General features: G+C 50.9%; 1 protein-coding gene across 13 annotated transcripts; it reads right to left on the bottom strand.

The window, feature by feature from the left end:
* Window positions 1-259: 259 nt before the first annotated feature.
* Window positions 260-20,196, bottom strand: LOC118509340 (homeotic protein female sterile-like). Of its 13 annotated transcripts, none has more exons than XM_036049844.1 (11): window positions 20,071-20,196; window positions 17,863-17,962; window positions 16,883-16,971; window positions 16,586-16,780; window positions 16,332-16,501; window positions 15,988-16,257; window positions 15,697-15,906; window positions 13,849-14,715; window positions 12,682-12,912; window positions 12,323-12,447; window positions 260-12,248 (listed from the first exon to the last, which is right to left on the bottom strand). In XM_036049844.1, the coding sequence occupies exons 2-11, from the start codon at window positions 17,888-17,890 to the stop codon at window positions 3,520-3,522; spliced, it is 10,914 nt and encodes a 3,637-aa protein (XP_035905737.1). In that variant the 5' UTR covers window positions 17,891-17,962; window positions 20,071-20,196; the 3' UTR covers window positions 260-3,519. The 13 variants fall into 13 exon arrangements, with proteins under 13 accessions (XP_035905737.1, XP_035905736.1, XP_035905744.1 ...); XM_036049843.1 differs by having other exon boundaries at window positions 20,035-20,154; XM_036049851.1 differs by having other exon boundaries at window positions 15,109-15,906; window positions 20,071-20,130.
* Window positions 20,197-20,652: the final 456 nt, after the last annotated feature.

Here is a 20,652-nt window from a genome sequence, read left to right as displayed (position 1 = left end):
GGTATTGTCGTCCAGCGCATCGGATCGACCACTTATCAACAACTTTTGTTTTATATTCATTCGGAGCGTAGATCTTTATGGGTAAGTAGCTCCTCGTTACTAGCGCTTCCGCAAAAGCTAATGTTTCTTTGGGGTCGAGGAAGTTATTTTATATTTAGAAAGTAGAACCTAATTTCTTTCCTACGACAATCCGTTATCTGTATTGCCTAGTGATGCGTTCTATTTGCAATTTACGCGCCTTTTGTTTTTAAATTCACTATATTTTCTTTTATTTCTTAGTTTTGTTTGTTGTGTGTCTGTGTTTTACATGTTTTACAGCTCGCTTACTTTCTCACACATACTGTTTTTGCACTACTTTTGCTTCCATTCACACTTTACAATCGATTTGCATAAGATTATACATTATCATTAGGTACGAAACGCAAGAGTTTTGTTCCAAAAACCAAAACAGTGAAACACATTTAACCGTATATCGCGTAGCGTGGCGTAATACACTGTGGTTGATTTTTAATCTATTCTCTACCTACCGTCGCTACCATGCTGTTATCCTGTTATGCTTTCAGTTTCATAATAATAATAGTGTCGAATATGGATAAATTTCGATTTCCTTTTTTTTTAAACTACATCAAATAGAAAACTGTACCGAAAACGTTACAACACAGAAAAAGGGGTTTTCTTTTTTTTGTCAATTTAACCAAACAAGCAGTTCCTCCTTACCATTACAACTGTTTTTTTTTGCTACAAAACATCCCATCAGTTAACATGCTGCACACAAACGCAGCGCGATTTACTATTGCTAGCGTGCTACAGTACACCACACAACAAACAACACACGGCGTGGTTTGTGGTGGCGTTTGTTTGCGATTAATTTGTCTTCAACCCTCTGCGATTGAAATGGTCTCTCTCACACACACACACCAGACAACAGGCACAGCAGCACAGACACCAGACACACCCTACTACTACTGCCTACGACACACCGGTTTACTACTATAAATATGTACGTCTCGAAAAACAGTTCCTTATGCCGTTGGCGTACAAGTGTTGTGTTGGTTTGGTATCGCGGTATTCATCAATATAGGCTTCACCAATCTTTGTACATGCTTTAATGCTCACCTCTACTAAACAACTGTCTTGCTTCAGATACACTGATACAGCCGGTGGTTGCGTGGAAACAATCGGGAATAAAGTTCTAGTGTGCACGTGTCGTGTCGTGTCGTGTCGTGGTATTAGTATTACTAACGAACGCGCGGTATTTAACTAATCTGTTCCGATGGGGGCTATCATGCCTCTCCTTCCTAAAAGTACGCGTGTTGTGTTGCATTTTGTTGTAGCATTTTCACTTTTTTTCTTTGCTACAAATTAACAAGTTTCTTACTTAGCCTACACGCACCAGCAGTACATACAACAAACACAGTGTTAGTTAGTCCTTCCTTTTGTCAGTGAAGAGATGTGTACTGTTGGTCGCATTGGGGATGATAGCGGATTTTCTTACTTAATAATGTATTTACACCAAGAAAAAGTATGATAAGCTTTTCCTTCACTAAAAAAAGATCTATTTACATCGGCACACGTTTCCCCCGTTTGGTTTGGGGTAGGTAGGTTAATCCTGTTTGAGTGCTCTGCTCTAACCACAAAAAGGAGAGAGTGAGAGAGAAAGAGCGAGCGAGAAAGAAAGAACAATGATCAGGGAAGATCCTTTTCGGGAGGATCGATCTGTACTAACCACTTGTTTGATGTACTTTTTATTCACTTGACTTTTGAAGCATTATACAACTGTTTTTACCTTGTACAAACGGTTTGTATGCCACAGAGCATAAGTTCCTTGTTACGCTTAATAATGGACAGGAGAAAAACAAAACCAAAAAAAAAAAACAGTGAGAAACACATCTAAAATAGACACAGGCACACACAATTGGGGGAATTGTAATACAGAATGGCATCCCCCTTTTCTGTTCAGAATAAATAGAGATCTCTTAGTCAAATTTTGATTATAATGCAAAACGTCTAAAGTACTTGCTTTGTTTTCTCTTTTTTCCCCCCTCCTAAACATATGCTCTTTCTCTCTTACCTTTTCCATACCTCCTTTATGCTTTTTTGCTTATTTTGTTATGTGTCCTTTTTTGTTCTAACTTTATTTCTTCTCTTCCTGTTATAGCTTACTTACTTACAATTACTACAGATTTCCTATTTCCTAGTTTGTATGCTTTTGTGGTTTTTTTCCGTCGTCTGCTGCTACTATCCCACACTCTGCTGCTGTTTTGTTGGAAATGTTACAAAAACGCGAGTTCCTCCTCTCCTTGCTGGTTTATCTCACTTGTACACGAATATCGTTAGCTTAGCTTGTGTGTGTGTTGTTAAAATATGGTTTACCATCCTTTACTGCTGGGTGAGTTTGATCCAATGTTTGTGTGTCTCTCTCTCTCCTTCTATATGCCACTGTTTCATGAATGCTGCAAAAGATTGGTATTTCAATAAAATGAACCAAGCGCATTTTCGGCGAGTAACAAAATGGGTTCTTCTGCACCTGTTCGTCCTGAAACCGCATTCGCATTTGGTCTATGTTAGGCTGGCAAATAGTAGATTCATAACTATACACACACACCCATCCCACCCAACTATTGAAGCGTAAAGCCACCAGGATAGGACAGGTAAAGTAACATTTTCAGTGGACTCCCCCCCCCCTCCACAAAACAATTTGCAATTTTTGCAACCTACGGGCGACAATAAACAGCTATCACTTATCACTGGATCGCCGTCTAGGACGAGAAACAGCGGAGGGGATAGTGTATATGTATGTGTATGTACAGTAAACAAACTATTATTACAACAAACATTTCAATTTGTCCGGTGAGTTTCCGTGGGATAAAAATGATTTTTAAAAAAATAACAAAACCAAAAACGAAAACTGTACATCGGAGCATTACTTCATGTCCTTGCGTTCCCTCTCTCTCATTCTCGCTTCTCGATCATCTGTGGCACAAACAAACGAAAGGCCCTCGAGAAGCAGTTTATCGAACGCAAAAAAAACTGTTACGGGGCTTTGCAAAACGCTTTTCGACGCGTACAGCACAATTTGTGAGGTCAAACTATAAAAGAAACACACTCAATTGGAAAGTAGCTTAACCCTCTACTAGATAGACTGATAGATGATATCAAGTAAAGCGCCAGTGCACGGTGGCGGAAAAGCTACGAAATACGACCGTTGAGTGTAATTGCAGCTGCTTTTTTTGCACCGTGTGTACAAGTGCAAACATGAGGACGCTTAGGATTTTTCACGCTGAGACACTTCAAACTTAAGATTACAAATCTGAGAATCTAGAGCTCTGGATTCTTCTCTACCCGACATCCTAACATTTTCTTTTCTAACCGGATTTAGTTAGAAAAAAAAAGGATCCTTTTCCTACCCCCGTACTGGGGGGTAACACTGCTTTGTGATGTCGGCTTTGTCCTTCCGTGTTCGGGTCCCGATTATTGCTGTCCCTCCGATAAGTTCACACCGATCGGTGGTTGCGGATGTTATAGAAATGGTGACCGGTTCATGCTGTTCATTGCGTCGTACGGTTTGTGCATCCCGATCGCCGGATGATGGTAGCCGGGCTGACCGTACGCACCGGGTGGCGCAGCACCGGGCGGTGCCCCCAGCAGCCCCTGGTTGATCATCATCTGAGCCCGTAGCTCCTCCTGCCGCAGGTACTGTTGATGGATGGGATCGAACTGGTTCATGAATTGGTACGGGCGCGTACCGTGATGGGAGGCCAGGAACTGATGGTACGGTGAGGCTGCGGTCGGCGGTGGTGGTGCACCGTGTACGGCTGCGGCGGAGGCAGCTGCAACGGCGGCCGCTGCCGCTACCGAACCCGTCGGCTGACCGCCAGAGATGGAGTTGCCCAGCTTGTCCGCTTCCGCACCGGTGCCGGACGATCCTGACGCTGCCACTGCTGCTGCTGCTGCTGCCGCCGCCGCCGCAGGTCCCCGGTGGCTCGGTGGCAGATAGTATGGGTTTTGTGGGTTGCGGTACGAGTCTTCTAGGTAGGTGCTGGCGGAGGTGTCACCGTAAAGGCTGCCCGGTGGCAGACCGAGCCCGGTTGGGCCGGGGCCAAAGTTGAAGGCGCTACCCGGCACTATGTTGGCTGTTTTGAGTGAAATGGCGGACGTTTCGGCGCCACTGCTTGCGGGATTTCCGGGTGCGGTAGACGACGGACCCATGCCGGTCGGGCCACCGGGCCCGGATGCGGACGAGCTCGATGGTTTTAGTCCCGGGTAGGAGGGGAAACCTTGGTGCGCTCCGAGCGTTTGCTGCTGCTGGTGGGCGGCCGCATGCATCGCGTGTTGATGCAAGGATTGCTGCTGTTGTTGCTGCTGCTGCTGCTGCTGCTGCTGCTGTTGCTGCTGCTGGGCTATTAGGTCCTGATTTGGATCCTTCTTTTTCCTCGTTCGCTTCGGTTTCGCCGGAGGTGGCGCCGGTTCGTTGACAACGGCAGCACCACCCGTTGCGGACGGTACGTTTGCATTGTGCGGCAGCTTTTGCGATTGAAGGCTGGCCGCGCTCAGCATATCGTTGCGCTGCTGCTGCGGATGCTGCTGTTGGGGATGGTGATAGTTGGGCGATGGCACGTACGAGGACGCAGCCGCATTCGACTGCTCGCCCCGGTTCGCATTGTACGCCGCCATCGTGGTGGCCGCCATGGTGTTGTTGAACATTTGCTGCAACGCAGCGGCTGACGACGTGGTGGCGGCTGATGATGCAGGTGGTTGAGACAGGTTCTTGCTGAACATGTGAGCTGCCGGAGGCATGCTCCCCTTGTCGTAGAATCCTGCGCTGGAACCGCCGGCAGAGGTGCCGCTTGCAGCACCCGGACCACCGAGCAGCCGATCGTCCGGATTGTACAGGGACGATAGGGAAGAGAGATTGCGTATCGTTGGATCCATCAGCGATGATGAGGTGGCCGGTGTGGAAGACGTGCCGCCGTACGGTTTGTAACCTCCCGTGCTGCTCAGATCCGTCGTGTTGCCTCCTGACGACGCCGATCCCGAAACTGCACCATGCTGCTGCTGTTGTTGCTGTTGGTGCTGTTGCTGCAAATGTTGCGGGCTGCGCTGATCGTACCGTGGAAGATGGGACTGATCGGTGGCATTTTTGGCTCCGACCGATGCCTGTTGCATGTTGTAACCGGTCGTAGACGAGGTGGACCCACTGGAGGACACCGTTCCAGCACTGCCGCCGCCACCGGTCATATCGTGCGCCTTGCTTATGTTAGCCGGTTGCTGCATGGTCGTACGATGATCGTACCCACCACCGGCGTTGTTGGTCGGCGCACCGAACCCGCGTGGGAAACCCATCGTCGCGGCCCGGTTAAACATATCGAACGCTTTCGATTTGCTCATCGATATGTCCATCGGATTGCCGTAACCCATGCCACCCATATGATGATCGAACGGTTGATGTTGCTGCTGCTGCAGATGTTTGTTGTCTTTCGTACCGTCCACCTTCTCCTTGCCCAATCCGCCCGACGCTTCCATGTTCATCGGTACGTCCTGCGAAGCTTTGGCGGTGTTGGTTTCGGGTTCGCTATAGCCTAGATTAATCATTTCAGGTACTTTGGAAGTGTTGTTGTTGTTGGTGCTGGGGCTATTCTTGTTGCTGCTGCTGCTGATACCGCTTAAACTAGGATGCTGCTGCTGCTGCTGATGGTGAAGATGTTGCTGCGAATGATGCTGCTGTTGCGCGTGATGGTGATCAATGTTGGACGTCACCGTTGTTGTGCCCGATCCTGCCGCGGCTGCTGCGGAGGATGATGACGCTGACGCAGAGTTAAGATCGTACGGGCGCCCGTACGTGGAAGTGTACGGATTGTTGTTGGACCCCATCAACAGGTTGCCGAGGTGACTTTGCTGTTGCTGTTGAGCCGTCGCCAAATGATGTCCGTGCGCCTGCTGATGATTCGTTTGTTGGTGTTGCTGTTGTTGTTGATGTTGGTGTTGCTGGTGTTGGTGTTGTAGTTGTTGGTGCTGCTGCTGCTGTTGCTGCTGTTGCTGCTGTTGCTGCTGTTGCTGCTGTTGGTGTTGTTGCTGTTGTTGCGAGTGGGCAGGCGATGGATGCGTGTGCACATTGCTTAGATGATGGCCCTGCTGGGACGGTGGCATATGTGCCGGTGCTGGTGGCAACGACGAGGACATGCTACCGCCAGCCGTATCGCCCGGATGGTTCAGGTACGGATTGTACTGGTTGTGGTGAGCGGTCCAGGGCGACTGATGGGAGTTCAGCTGCATCGGTGCTGACGACGGTGGTACGATCGCTGTTCCCTGTGCCGTGCTTGCAGTTTGACTGCTGCCACCGGTGCCGGTCAAGTTCTGTGCCTGGCCGACCGGCCCAACCGACGCTGTGGAGGGGGGTTGTGTTGTGTGCGAGTGAACCGGCGATTCGGGCGGCAGGATCACACCAGCGGCAGCAGCCGCCTGTTGCGGAGTTATAATGGGAGGAGCCAGCTTAATAGCGTTACCACTGTTGTTACTGTTGCTGATGACATTTCCGGCCGTTGCGGAAGCACCCGAGCTCGGCGGAGGCTTGGGCGACATCGGTTGGAACGGTGACAGTTGGCCTCCCTGGGAGGAGTACGGTGAGTTCGGGTCTTGCTGTGAGTAGGGCGAACTTTGGTTTGATTGTGAAAACGGTGAGTTTGGGCTTTGGTGCAGCGGTGTATTTGGTTTGGACTGGAGCTTCGGTTGACCGGCAGCGGCCACCGTGTTCGTGGTACCACCACCACCGGACGGAGACGTGGATGCCGATTGCGGGGTCTGATTGCTGCTGGCGTGATAAGGCGATTGACCCTGGGCGGGGTTGTACGGCGAGTGACCGCTGGCATTGGCACCCGCCGGAGCGGTTTGACCGGTCGGTGCCGCCGGACTGTGGGGAATGGCAGCCGGTGCATTGTACGGCGAGAGCGGACCGCCCGAAGACGCCGGTGATGGGTGGCCGTAGGGAGAGGAAGACGCCGGCGTTTGCTGCTGATAGCAGGACGGGCTGTTGGGTTGCTGTTGGTAGGGCGACGAGGCTGGGTTGTGGTAGGGAGAGTTGGGATTTGTACTGGGACTCATCGACGAGTTGTAGTCCGATTCCTGCGACGCCGGTTGTTTGTACTGGTCGTAGAAATCGACGGGTGATTTAAGCTCCTTTCCGTAGCCCTTGAACGTGTCCGCTACAATGCTGCCGGATGCGGGATTGTTGCTGGAATTGGTGGACCCGATGGCGGAAGCAGCCGACGGCCCGTAGGATGAGTAGCTACCGTACACGGTGGAGTTACTGCCCATGTTTGTATTGCTCGAACCGTTCCCGCCGGCTGTCGTATTGTTCGAGGAAGCGTTAGCAGCATTCGATGTGTAGAGATGCTGCGAGTACTGCGGGTACGGCGATGGAAGGTCCCGCGGGCTACAGCTCTTCTCCGGGCTGCTCTTCTGCGTGGTATCCTGATAGAAACCGACCTTGATCGCACCGTTCAGCGGATGGTACGGACTCTTCTGCGTTTCGTCCAGCTTTGGAGACGTCATGATCGGTGAGGCACCGATCGGGCTTGGGTACGGGGCAGGGTACGGGCCCAGCCGCTCATCGATCCCAATGCGAGGACTGTCCGGGTCCTGACTGTAGGACGAGCGTTCGCTTACCGTGCTGCCCGTGCTGGCCTTTCGCTGCCGAGGAACCGTCGGCAGTGTTGGGAAGCTAGGACTTTCGAGACTTCCGGGCATGGTCGGAAGCATACCAATCCCAGACGACGATTCGTTCGAGGACGATTGGGTGGAGGTGTTGTGCTCGTTGAGCTTACCCTTATCGTTTGCCGCCGCCGGTGAACCTTTGCCCGGATGTTCGTCCGTGTCATCGTTTTTCTTCGGCTTTTTGGGCGCACCGAACGCTTTTATCCAGGCGTTAAGGTTAGGCGTCCCGGACGATTTGCTATCCTTGCCCTTGGTGGTAGTAGTGTTGAGCGAATCCTTGCCGCCAGCTTCTTCCTTGCCCGTTTTTCCATCCTCAAGCGAGGGGGGTTTCTCCACGACGGTTGAAGCGGACGAGCTCTTAGTTTCGCCGGAAGCGGGATCACCACTAGCCTCAGGTTTCTCGCTTGTCGATGTTGAGCTGCTGCCGGAAGCTTCATCCTTCTTCGAACCCGATTTCGCTCCATCCCGACTCCCGATTGGCGAACTGCCCCCAACATTCACCAGCGAGCTTATGAGAGGCTTCACAGCACCGCTACCGATCGAAACCAGCATCGGATCATCCTCATCGCCTCCATCGTCCTTCTTACCCTCCGCATTGTCCTCCTCGTCATCGGCAAAGTTGTGCTGCTGCACGATTCCAAACCCTTCCGTGTTGAGGACCGTGCCGAGGCTTAGCTTCGGTTTCGATTCATCCGTTTTCACAATCAACGAATTCTTCACCTCCTTTACCTTGCCGAGCAGTGCGTTGCCACCGGCACCACCGCTGCCACCCGCTCCACCGCTAGCAGCACCACCACCACCGCCACCGCCACCGAGCGGGAACAGTTCATCCGGTTTGTTGAGATTCTGAATCGTACCGATGAGGTTGCCTTTGGTTTTGCCCGGCTGCAATCGATCGATCGTCGTTCGGTGGTGATGCTGAAGCTCACGCTTGCGTCCACCGGTGCCGAGTTGGGAGAGCTTCTCTTTTAAGGATTTTCGCTTCGGTTCTTTGGGTTCCTTTTTCTGGGAGTGCGGCGGAATTATTGGCGGTGGACCTAGGATGGTGTGAGCTTTGCTCGGAACGGCAGAAGATGATGAACCGGCTGCTGGCCCACTCGATCCTCCAACGGTGCTGCTGCTGTTCGTAGTGTCCTTCAAAGCGCCAGCAACGGTGGCTGGCTCAGACGTTCCCGCCGACTCACTTTTAGCAGCAGCAGCGGTAGTGCCATCTTTCGATGGCACCTTTGTACCGGACGGCTTGCCAGGATCCTTTGCGGCTGCTCTGGGTGAAAATGCTTTCGGAGGAGCTGCCATCGTTGCTAGGCCTGGGCTGGCACCACGTACCGGCCCCGTGGCAGCGGTTTCATTGGCTGCGGGCAGCTGCGAGAGCGGGATCGGTTTACGAAAATCGGCCGGTTCGATCTTTACCGGCACCGTGTCGAAATCGTCCATGATGTACCGCGACGGGGAATTGCTGGCCGAGCTGTACTCGGGAAAGCGGGGCGTATTTTCCAACCACTTGTTGATGTCTTTCAACGTTTGTTCGGTTTCTAGCTCGAGCTCCTCCATGTTGGCACCGGCCGTGGCCGACGTTGCTGCTGTCGGCGGTTTCGAGTGCTGCTTGCTGGATGCAGATGGCGCGTTCGATTTCGCGTTCGACTTCGACTGCTGGCCTACAGCACTCGCCGATTTCTTTCCCGCCTTCCCGGATGTGTTTCCACCAGCAGCAGCGGCGCCGGATGATTTCGACGAGTGGTGGTTCTTATCCGCCTTTGCGTCCGACGTAAGGCTGTCATCCACAAAGTCGTACTCGTTACTTCGATCGATCGTTTTCGAGCTGTCGGCAGCCGGCGGGCGGGCGTGTTTCTTATCAGCCGGTTTGGCCCACACTCCTCCCCCCGACTCGCCGCTACTCGCCGTCTTGTCCCGACTTTTCTTCCCTTTGGTGGGTTTGCTCTCACTGGAGGAAGGCTTATCGTCGCCTTTCTTCTGCTGCGGCTGCTTGTTTCCGCTGCCGGCTGGCAAGGCACTTGCACCGAGACCGGCATTTTCGTCCACCACATCGCGCTGCTTTTGACCACGGTTACTGTTACCCTTGGACGATTTACCTTTCTTCCCGCCCGCAACAGTAGCGGCTCCCGCGGTCCCGCCATCTTTCCCCTTAGCTTTGGTCTTTTTAGCCATTGCTTTACTGGCGGCCGCGGCTGCTGCTGCTGCCGCCGCCCGATTGCGGCGTTCCTTGATGAGATCAAACTTATCCTTTATGTCGGGTGTGATGGACCGGCTGGTGTCCGCGAAGAAACCGTCCGTTCGCTTGTCTGGCGAAGCATTTCGAGCACCAGCATCATCCATCCCACGGTCCTCCTCCTCCCCACTGTCGCGCATCGAACGATCGTCGGAATAGTACGATCTGGCCGGGCTTGGCGAGCGTGACACCGATCGCTGTGCTGCGGCGTGCCGTGCATCTTTCGCTTGCCGCTGCTTTACGGCTTTGGAGGCACTTTTTTCCACATCGCTCAGGTCGTCCATCTCGCGATCGAAATCCACGACCGCACGATCGTCTTCCTCCTCACCGATGCTTGAAATTGTTTCCTGCTGCTCATCGCCAGCCTTAGCAGCACGGTGATCGTTCCCGCTCGAAGCTTTTGACCTTTTCTTACCCTTTCCAACTTTATCGCGTTTGTGCGATTTTTTGTCCAGCTTCTTGTCCTTGCCACCCTTCGCCTTACCACTTTTGCTCCCACTCTTCTTCTGTTTGCTGACATTTTTCTTGCCCGCTTTGCTCTTCCTGCTCTTCGATTTATCGGATGAGCTTTTGGTTGGCGATTCTCGTTCGGAACTGTCCTCGATATCCTCGAGTTCGCTCCCGTCGGACGCATCGTTCCGTTCGCCGTTGGTGTGGTGGACACTCGGTGGTGGTGGCGGATCTCCCGGCAAAGCTTCACACTCAGATTCTTCCTCCACTGGCGCTGGTGCCGCTCGTTGTTTACCGCTTCCCACCGCCGCCTTCTTCTTTTGCCGCCCTTTGCCACCGCTCTTTGCCGAGGCAGAAAGGACGACGCCTGACTTTTTTGTCTTTTTCTCCAACTTTGCCACGGCAATGGCAGCAGTACCGCCCCCGCCGCCAACCTTTCCGCCATTCCCCTTCCGGTGCTGTTTCTGATGATGGTCCTCGTCGGTGCCATTTTTCTCCCTCTCCTTTTTGGACCCTGCCTTACCAGGCGTCGTGTGACGATCGCCCTCGTCACCATCGGAGGACAGATCGCGTGCGTTATCCTTCTTCTTTGGGCTTAACGATGCCGATCGCTGAGGTGAGCGATGTTTAGTGAGCGGCGCTGCTGAATCCTCGCCCACCGTTGGACTGGGCGATCGGGAAAGCGATCCGAGCCCACGTGCGGGGGAAAGTGGTTCCCGCCGCACGTCCTTCCCTCCCTTGAAGGGGCATCCCCCTTTCGGTGCTTTGTTCGCTTTCTTTTCCTCCTTCTTCACCTTTGCACTGTTTTTCTTCTTTTCCTTTTCCTGCAACGCTTTCACCGCTGCCTTCTTCTTACTTTCGTACACTGGGAAATCTTCTTCCTCTTGCGGTTCTTTTTTCACCTCTTCCCCACCGGCGGTTCCCTGTTGCGTTCCCACCCCACCAACCACCACCGGTTCGTTCGAATCGGTCCGCTGATCCTTTCTGTACCGTTTCCGCTCCGGTTCACTCCACCCTTGCTCGTCCTCACTGTTAACGTCCATCGCATCGCCTTCCGGCACGTCCACATCACTGCTGTTGCTGTTGTAATCACCACCGGCTTCGACTTTTTGCCTTTTGCTTTTCACTTTATCAGTTTTCTCCCTTTCCTTGCGTTTGCGTTTAACCGCTTTGTTCACTCGCGACGCACCCTTACCCTTTTCCGGCGGTTCCGGATCGGGTTCCAGCTCCGAGCCCACTTCTTCCGGTGGTGGTTTGTTTGCTTTATGCTTTCGCGACCCACCGGACCCGGTGGTGGTGGCGGCCGTATGATGCTTCCTCTCACCCGACGACACATTTTTTCCACCCTTCCTTTCCACGGCCGCACCACCTTTCACCGACTTTGCTTTCGATTCTTTGCCCCCCGCCGGCGGTTTGTCGTTGGAGGCGGTCCCCCGGTAGGAAGGGTCGGCACTAATATCTTTGGAGTTGGGAGCGCTGGTGCTGGTGGTGTTAGACTTTGCACTTACACTACTGTTACTGTTGCCACCACTGGCGGAACTACTGTTTGCACTTTTCTTGGACTTTTCTTTCGCGCCACCCTCCTTGCCCGTTGCTCCTCTGCCGTGCTGCTGCTGCTGCTGCTGCTGGTTATGGTTTTTACCATTGACTGCGTCGGATGACGAGGAGGAGGAGGAGGACGAAGCGATGGGTTTGCTGTGCTCCTTTGAGGAAACCTTTTCTTTAAACGCAGCATTCGCCCGGCTAACGTCCGGGTACTCGTGGCTCATCATCAGTTCCTCGTCCGAGGAGTTTTCGTCGAAATATTTTTTTCGCGCACGCTCGAACGCGATCTGCAAGTTGTTCACCATTTCCGTGTACTCTGCAATGGAATGGATTGGGTTGGGTGAATTTTATACAACGGAAGACAACCATTCAATTCCGTAGTAGCCTTACCGTTTGCCTGTCCATTGTACAGCCGACAGTTGTTGACGATCAGCTTGAAATCGTTTTGAAAGTCACCGAACATCATGTACTCGCCGTTGTCTAGCTTTTCTTCCATCTTTTGCAAATCCATCGGTCTGCGGTGATACAATAAGCGTGGAAAGATAAATCACATTAAATCATCATGTGTCTGTTTCTAGATTTAGCAGGCCAAGAAAACAAGTGTCCAAATATTTAAAAAAAGATAGTTAAAAAGGAGAAACCGTGGGGATGAATTTACACAACTTCAATTAGGCCGTTTGCGTTTCGTTTTAATAATTAGGACACTCGTTCCAGACCGGCAGCTCTATCCGGTTGGGCGGCACTGTTACCTTCGTATGATCGAGTAGTACTTCGGCGCAATGTCCTCATCGACCGGGTCCATGAACGGCCATGCGTCGTCGTGGTTCTTGATGCTTTCCAGCACCTTGTGCATACCGATCTGCAGCACCTCATCGGTTTCGGTAAAGCTAAGAGACGATGAGACGAAAGTTGAGGAACAGCTGGTTTTGCTACCGTAGCTGGAACTAGTGGTGTAGGTTGCGGCGGCAGCATTTGTTATACTGTTTTTTGGCAACATTCCCGCGCGCGCGCGCGCATTTGTGCGTGTGTTCACAAGGGGATATTTACAGGACGATTAGCGGTGTGTGCGAACAAAGTAACCAACGCCGTGTTGTATTGTATTGATGGTAGTAATATGGTTGCCCCGGTGATGGTATTAGCAAGTCCGGAGGATTGAACGGGATTAATGCATATACACACACACAAACACATACACACGACAAGATACCGACGAGCGGGTCACGGATGCGCAGTGGTTGCGTGAGGTGAAGATTATGTACAAGAAGAGGCGTGCACAGGATGATGATGAGAATGGTGAGACGGGTTGTGTGAGTTGTGTGTGTGACAGTGACAGACATGGTAGATACGAGAGGGAAAGAGAAAAAGGAGACAATCGATACAATTACAATGGGGTTTTTTTTTAGATGTACACACATTGGTCGTGATTGATACGTTCTCACCGGCTAAAGGGTACGCGTGAAGGGTTTGCTAGCTCGAATTACTTTACAAATTCCAATCTTCTCTTAAACACCCTCAAATGATCAAACGAAAGGGTGCAATACAATAATTTAAATGTTGGCGAAAGGTGTAGTACCGCTTCCGAAGCAATTTAAAAACGATAATACTTTTCCAAGCATGTAATAGCCCTTTGCTTTGCATAATAAGTCCTACGGATTTTGTCTTTGTACCGGATTGGCAAAAAGGACATTTGAAAACCCCTGCAATGGAAGCGGTACTTGAGCCCCTCGCCAACGATATTCTAGGTTATTTACAAAATGCAGTCGCGTTCATGAACGGTGGTTTTAATTTTCTATCGTGCAGGAATAAAGAAAGAACTAAAAAGATAATACGTGTTTTAACCTAATACCTTTAATAAGCTTTTAACAATACATAACCCCTTCCCGGTCCACACACACAAGCACGCAATCGATACTTACACAGTGGTAGCTTTTCCCTTCTTTTTCCGGCCCTGGTTTGTGCCCGGTGGTGGTGCAGCTTCACCTCCCTTACCACCACTTGCCGTCGCCGCCGCCGCCGCCGCCGCCGTGCCCTTCGCCGGTGCATCGCTGAACGGCAGTATGACGGGCCCGGTAACGGACGAGAGGGAGTTGTTCGTTTGGCGCCCGGGTAGCTTCGTCGCGGTCGGTGCCATGTTGTGGTTGGCGCGTAGCAATTTCTCCACCTCACCACTCACCACCCGTTGTTGACGTGCTTTGCGTACCGCTTTGTTTACCGCCGGCTGCTGTTGACGCAACAGCGCTTTAGTGGCGGACGGTTCCGACGGTTCCACAGCCACCAGCTGCTGCTGCTGCTTGCCGGTCGCGGTACTGTCCGTATTGCCACTGTTGATGTTGTTCTCCGCCTCGATATCGCTGAAGCTGTGGACACTTTCGCTGTCCTCCCGGTGGCGGACAATGTAGTACGAATCGCTGTAGATCGCCGGCCGCCGGCTAATGTCGCACTGGCCGTCGCTATCTTCCGAGCCGCTGGCGAGACCGGGCGATTCGCCGGAACTTGATCGGGACGGTGTGGAGGACGTCCGGTCGTCGGTACGGTGCTGCAGCAACGGTGCGTGGTGCCGCGCCTCGTGGCTTGCTTCCCACAGCGAACCTACTGATGGAGAAGTGGAACCTCTCGAGTTAGTGGTAGGGCTGCGATAAGGGTAGTAGTAGGGGCTATTTGCTTTGCTACGGAATGCGTTTTCTTTTGGCTGAAAAATAAAATCACGCGTGAGAAGGGATGATGCCTCGTCTGGGGTGCTAGCGTAGGGCGAAACTATACTTGTGACGGAGCTCGATCGAGATCTGTGGAAAAGAAGAGACCGGGCAAGAGAAAAGGGTGTAAGGAAAACAATATCATCAATACGAACGTGTTTCCAGCAGAACAGGAAAAGAGTAACGAAATTATGTTAAAAGTTTCATTAGCTTCCCTATTAACAGTGCACGGCGGAAATGTTATTGGCGCAGTTACTGCAGTATAAGCCCTTATGTTTGCCCTTAATTTAGCAAGTTGACAGCGGCCGGTGGCTGATTTCCAAAATTATCAAACCATAGGAAAGGATGGGTTTTTATCGTTCTGTGTGTGTGTGTTAATAAGTTGTAAATAATGAAACTTTTTGGAATGGTTAACAAGGAAGAAATGAAACGAGAAAAAACATAATGGAAGGGGTGGGAATGAAAAACAACATGCATACATACATTACAAGCAAGGAAGCACAACAAAACTAAAGAAGAAGCATTGACACAGCTCTATTCTTCAATCACAAACATGGTTCACGCTGGTCACGCGCAGCCTGCGCTCACAGCTGTCGACGACGATGAATTTGGGTGGTCGGTCTGGCTTTGCTTTTGCCTTTTTGCGTTCCGAACTAGATCGCCGTGATGCCGATTTTGTGTTTTCTTTTTTTTTTTGGATCCTTTTTTGCCTTGAAGCCGGAAACGTTTCCGCCTACATCGACAACGTTAGTGCAGTCCGGTGGTGGTTTTAGCCTAGCATCACACACACACACACACTCACGGGGAAACAGTTCGAGATGGTTTTGAAAACAACAACAAAAACGGTCCCGTGTGAGCGTGTGTGCTCTCATGTGTCTAGGACAATGCTGCCATCGCCGCACACACTTGGTTGGACATTTGATTGTTTTTTTTGTTCTTCTGTAACGTCTTTAAGTAGCTTTGTGGGGGGGGGGAGGGGCGGTTCAGGTGTGTTTCACCGCGCTCGTTTGGGCCCGGTAGTTTCTAAGCCCGTGTGTTTCTAAAGAGAGCTAGAATTGTTTCGCTTCTAACCGTCGTTCGGCGCGTTTTGCACGTGCTTCTGACAGCAGTTGGGCTCTTTCGGGTGCCGGCACCACCTCCGCAAGGTTCTGCCGTTCGCGGGTGATCTGCTCCTCCGCCTGTTTTTGTAGCTGCTGCTGCTGCTGTTGTTGCTCCTGCAGGCGAAGGTTTTTCCCTTCCTGCAAAAGTTTGATGCGTGTCGATCTGGGCCGCTCGAAAAGTCTGTCAATTAGTGAATTGAATAGATAAATAAATTTTTGCAATGCTTTCAAAATTCGATTTTGAGTTCCCGCGCCATTTTACCTATTGCGGCGCTCTCGCTCCTTGTCGCGAAATAGCTTCGGAATGTACGGTAGAAAGTTTTCCACCAGCAGATCGTGCAGGTTGCGCTCCTTCGCGTTCCCGGACTGGTCGAGCTTGTTCGCTAGGTTGCGCCAATCCTCCTCGGTGAAGCAAATCACCTGCCAGACGGATGATTTGGCGGACTTGGATTTACCGCCACCACTAACGTAATCTTCGCGGTATAAGCGTGTGCCAAAAAAATGCCAGTAAGAAGATCCGTTACGATCGTAGCTAAACAGGGATAAGGAGAGAGAGAGAGTAAAACATTAGCGATCGGTTGTAAAAGGGAAGGCATTAACACTTACCCGATCGGTTCCAGCCGTAGACTGTCCGCCTCGTAGTTGGCAAAGGTGGTGCAGACGTCTTCGGAATCGAGGCGAAAATCGCACAGATACTTCAAGATCAGGATCTTGGTGCGCAGCGGTAACTTTTCAAAGTCCGTATCGCTGTTGAACGGGTTATCCACATTATATTCCTGTTTTGGTGATTGAAACAAGTGCTTGATTAGAATGATTTTCGACCCCGATCGATGTGCTCGTACCTATAATGTCGCACGTACCTGACATTTTTGACGGAACAGACGCCTCAGGAACATCTGATAGTTGCTGGAGCTGATGTGTGAACCTATCTGTGCAAGCGCGTCACAGCCCTTCAACAGTGCAACGATCAGTTCCGGCAGCAGGCGCGCGGAATATACTTTCAGATCTACTTCACCCTCGGCATCGGCATCTGTGAGAAGGGCCTCTTCAAGATCCTATTTTTAGGGAGCGAGAGAGAGAGAGAGAGAGGGAAAGCGGAATTAGTAAATGATGGCTGCCGATCTGCTGCGTTCCGCGGCGTGCTATGCTTCTCTTACCTCAATGTCAAACTTAGGCAGCTGGAAGGTGGTACTAAACAGCGAACAAAAGTGCGCAATGCAGGGCACCTCCCACCATGATTGAATATCTATAAAATTCATGAATGATAGAAGAATTGGGGAAGCTTCCGTTAGCGTCCGCGAATGGTTCTTGCTTTGGTGACTATGTGGAAGGTATGGGGTTTGTTTGTTTTTCCATTATTAGTTGCCGACGAGGGAGAGGTGGATGGATAATGTGCATTTTAGTATGATCAGATTGCCGAGCACACGGTTCGTTCGCAAGCCAAACGTAACATAAAAAAGGGTTAAAACAATAAAAAGAAAATCTGTTATGAGAATGTTCACATAAAACAAGCGATAATACAAGATACTACCCTTATTCAATTACTAGAGTAATAAGTGACAAACTACGTCCGATAAATTAAAACGATATTACATTCTAAATTAGAAAGAAAAAAAGTGGAAAGCAACAGCCATTACACTATTCCTACAGATTCATCAGTGAGCTTAAACGATACTCTTCTTCGTCAAGTGTAGAAAGTTGGCCCGCCTTTTTCCTTGCCCATTTAGCACAAACGAGAAGGATAAAATACGGGCGCGTCTCCAATGATGCAAATGAAGCCGCGGCCAGACCGGCCAGTGAAAAAGTGAGTCGCGCCACCGCTGGCGCAGCGAAAAACCACAGAATGGAAGAACAGGCGGTGTAATTATGAGCGTTTGCAGCAAGCGCACCGGGAAACCTGCTTTTGGCGCTCAATGCCAAGGGCAAAAAGCAGGGATTCAACGGATGAATGATGGAAGCAGGAATTCGCTTACCCGCTAGTGTGAGTGTGTTAGTGTAAGTGTGCAAGCAAAGGAGACGAATGTGGACAGAAGTTTAATGTTAAGAGCTGCTATGAAACAGCCTACTACACCACAAGGGAGTACTGATTAGTAAAGAACATTCCCAAAGCCTACTGCTCTGCCGGTTTCCAACTTACCAATTAAGCCGATAAAAGTGGTAAACATGCCCTTCGACTCTGAAGCACGGCCAGGGTTCCGATCCGGTCCGGGAAGACCAATACTTGCTTCTGCCGTGTCCTGCCGGTCGCGCGTGTTAGTTTCCACACCGGGAAAAGGGAAGAAAAGAAAAGCGCTCAAATCAAATTATGAACTTTCACGAACTGGTAACTCTACGCCGTTGTGCCACGTCGTGTATTGCACCACACACTATGTGACCGGCCGTCCCTCTCCGTTCATTCAAACGGTATTTTGATCATTTCTGTGCTCGTGAAATATGCCGCCCATGTGTCGTCCCGTTTGTTGTTGTTTCGTGATGGTGTGCCGTTTGTCCCGGCGGTTCACAAATCACCACCGTTTTTCCAGTGTGTTATGTGAAAATGCAGTCGGCATGGGGAGTTCTAGTGCAAAAAGGTTGCCTGCATATGTTAACATACCCATACACTACTGGCTGCTTCGCGATAAGGATAAATAAAGACGGAACCGAAAGGCGAAATCGTATCGAACAAAGAGCGTACCCACCAGATGGTGGTGAAGCATAGGAATAGGAGAAACGTCAATGTTTTAAGAGGCCCGCAGAAGAGAAAGATGTTGTTTCTCCTGTCTGCCACACAGCCAATCCCCGTGCCGCGATTCCGGAAGTTTGTTTGCTCGTAGTATGCTTCCGGTGCAACGGTGGTAGCAACGCTATTTGCGAGACGGATTGATTGGTCGTCGCCGCAGCACACCACCAAAGGAACCCTTCTGTCTACTCCTGTTCTTTTGCACGAGATTCACGGCAGTTCGGCGTTTTTTTCCCGTTTCTATGTTCTCTCATGGTGTGAGTGTGTGTGTGTTTTCCAAACTATTTATGATTGGTTTTCTTCGATACTTCTTGGGGGGACATCGAAGGCACACAGTGCGGCAGCAGGAGTAACGCGGCTGCACGCTCTTCTCACTGTGAAGTCAGCATAGTTTCACACCATCACAGCCGTTGCCAGCCAGCCAGCAAGCCGAACACGCGGGGCGTACATAATCGCGCACGGTCTAAACAACATAACACACAGCGAAACTGGTGGTGCTGGCCAGCAGCAGCAGCAGCATTGTATTTCGCTCATTTGCTCGTCGTTTGGGCGCCTTCTCGCCTTCACTGCTGCTGCTCTCTCGCTCTCTCGCGCTTTCCCTTCTCTCTCTCGCTCTCGCTCTTCCGCTCCGTTTGCCGTTCTTGGTTTTCTGTGGTTGCGTTGGTGTACGTCGTGTACGTATGCATCCCTTTCGGTATACGGCGAGTAGCGGAAACTCCACACGGGGGCAGCAAAAAATAAACTACGACGTTCGTACCCGCGTACTGTGAAGCAGCGAGCATTTTGAAAGATCCGCTATTTGGCGTTTTTTTCCGCTCTTCTGTGTGTGCATCTACCACTGCATGCTTCTTCCTCGAATTCACACAATTTCGGGCACGGCCACGGGCTACGCGTGGCCACTTTATAGCACACCGAACCACTAACCGGACCAACGCAACGACCGTCTTTCCCGCAACATCCGGAACGAAACGGGAAGAGGATCGATAACTTCGAATGCCCACTTCCAAAGACACGGTCACGCGCGAGGTAATGGGTGCGATTTTCCGGCCCCGAACACGCTTTTTTTTAACACTTTGCTCACCGAAAGAAGAAAAACACGCTCGCTGGCGGCCTGTGTGCCCGGAATACGGAATACGCGATTGTCGCGAAGAAAATTCCTGCGCTCGCGTTGGCAATCGCGGAGCCGCCTCCTATCACACAACACACCACACACGAAACTCTACACTCACATCAACAACAGAAGGGGCAGCGCGCAACACAAACGGCGATAGGCCCCACCTCCCCTCTGCCCACCACACCAGAAGAGGTTTAGGGGCAGGGCGCGGGTGAACGGGATGGACACCAATCACGGGCACGGGGACGCGCAGAGCCGAGCACAAGCAAGCAGTTTGAAAAGCAGAGAGAAGGAAGGAAAAAAAAAACGTCACAAATCTTTGCCAGCCAGCTTTCTTCCCGTGCCTTTCGGTTTGGTGCAGCAGCGCAGAGCAAACAAACGGGACACGGCAGGCAGGCAAACGCACAACACGGAGGCCCCGTACGCCGAAATTTTCCTCCACCAGCTGCAACTGCAATCGATCGTTCGATACGCACCCAGAACGGACACAAATATACGCAGTGATAACGCACCTTCCGTCGCGACCAGCTTGAGTTAAAAAAATGCTCTTTTCAGTGACGATGAAAAATGGTTGCCTCTTTGGTGTTAGAGCGGAGCAGTCGTTCTCACTTTCGTTCCGAGCGCCGACGGGAATGGTTTCGATCCGGGCTGAGCTGTCAAAATTGGATGTAACGAAAATGATTAAAAAATCTTGTTTTTAGTGTGCGGTACTTGCGTTTGATTATTTGAAAAGAGCAGATTTTGCTTGATTTTACAAACGACAGGCTAAAGAATAGAAAATGGAAAAGTAAATACTTTGTTGGTCGATTAAAACGCGAAGGAAACCGAGCGAGAATGCGTTCCGGAGAGTGTCGTTGCCCATCACTAGCGTGCAAATACAGCATTGCATAGGCGGAGTTGATGGTGTGCGTGGCGTGTTGTGGCGCGTACGGCGATAGTGTGCGTGGAATTTAAAAATCGAACTGTCATAACAAATTTGGCGCTAAATGAATTGTGAATAAATTTCGATGTAGTTCGATGATAATATGGACATGTAAATCATTTGTAAGGCACTAGAAAAATTGCAAGTTATGTCCCAGTAATAATGTGTTGAT

This window comes from Anopheles stephensi, chromosome 3, assembly GCF_013141755.1.
Source record: "Anopheles stephensi strain Indian chromosome 3, UCI_ANSTEP_V1.0, whole genome shotgun sequence".
In the NCBI taxonomy this organism is placed as follows: domain Eukaryota; kingdom Metazoa; phylum Arthropoda; class Insecta; order Diptera; family Culicidae; genus Anopheles; species Anopheles stephensi.
This window is presented reverse-complemented; position numbering and strand designations above follow the sequence as displayed.

What these genes read in the sequence shown, in the direction of transcription:
- LOC118509340 (XM_036049840.1), bottom strand. An exon ending in GAGCGAGAGCGCCGCAATAG is followed by an intron (nt 15,907 to 15,987) that starts GTAAAATGGCGC and finishes ACTAATTGACAG; the next exon opens with ACTTTTCGAGCGGCCCAGAT. An exon ending in TACTACTCGATCATACGAAG is followed by an intron (nt 12,448 to 12,681) that starts GTAACAGTGCCG and finishes GTATCACCGCAG; the next exon opens with ACCGATGGATTTGCAAAAGA.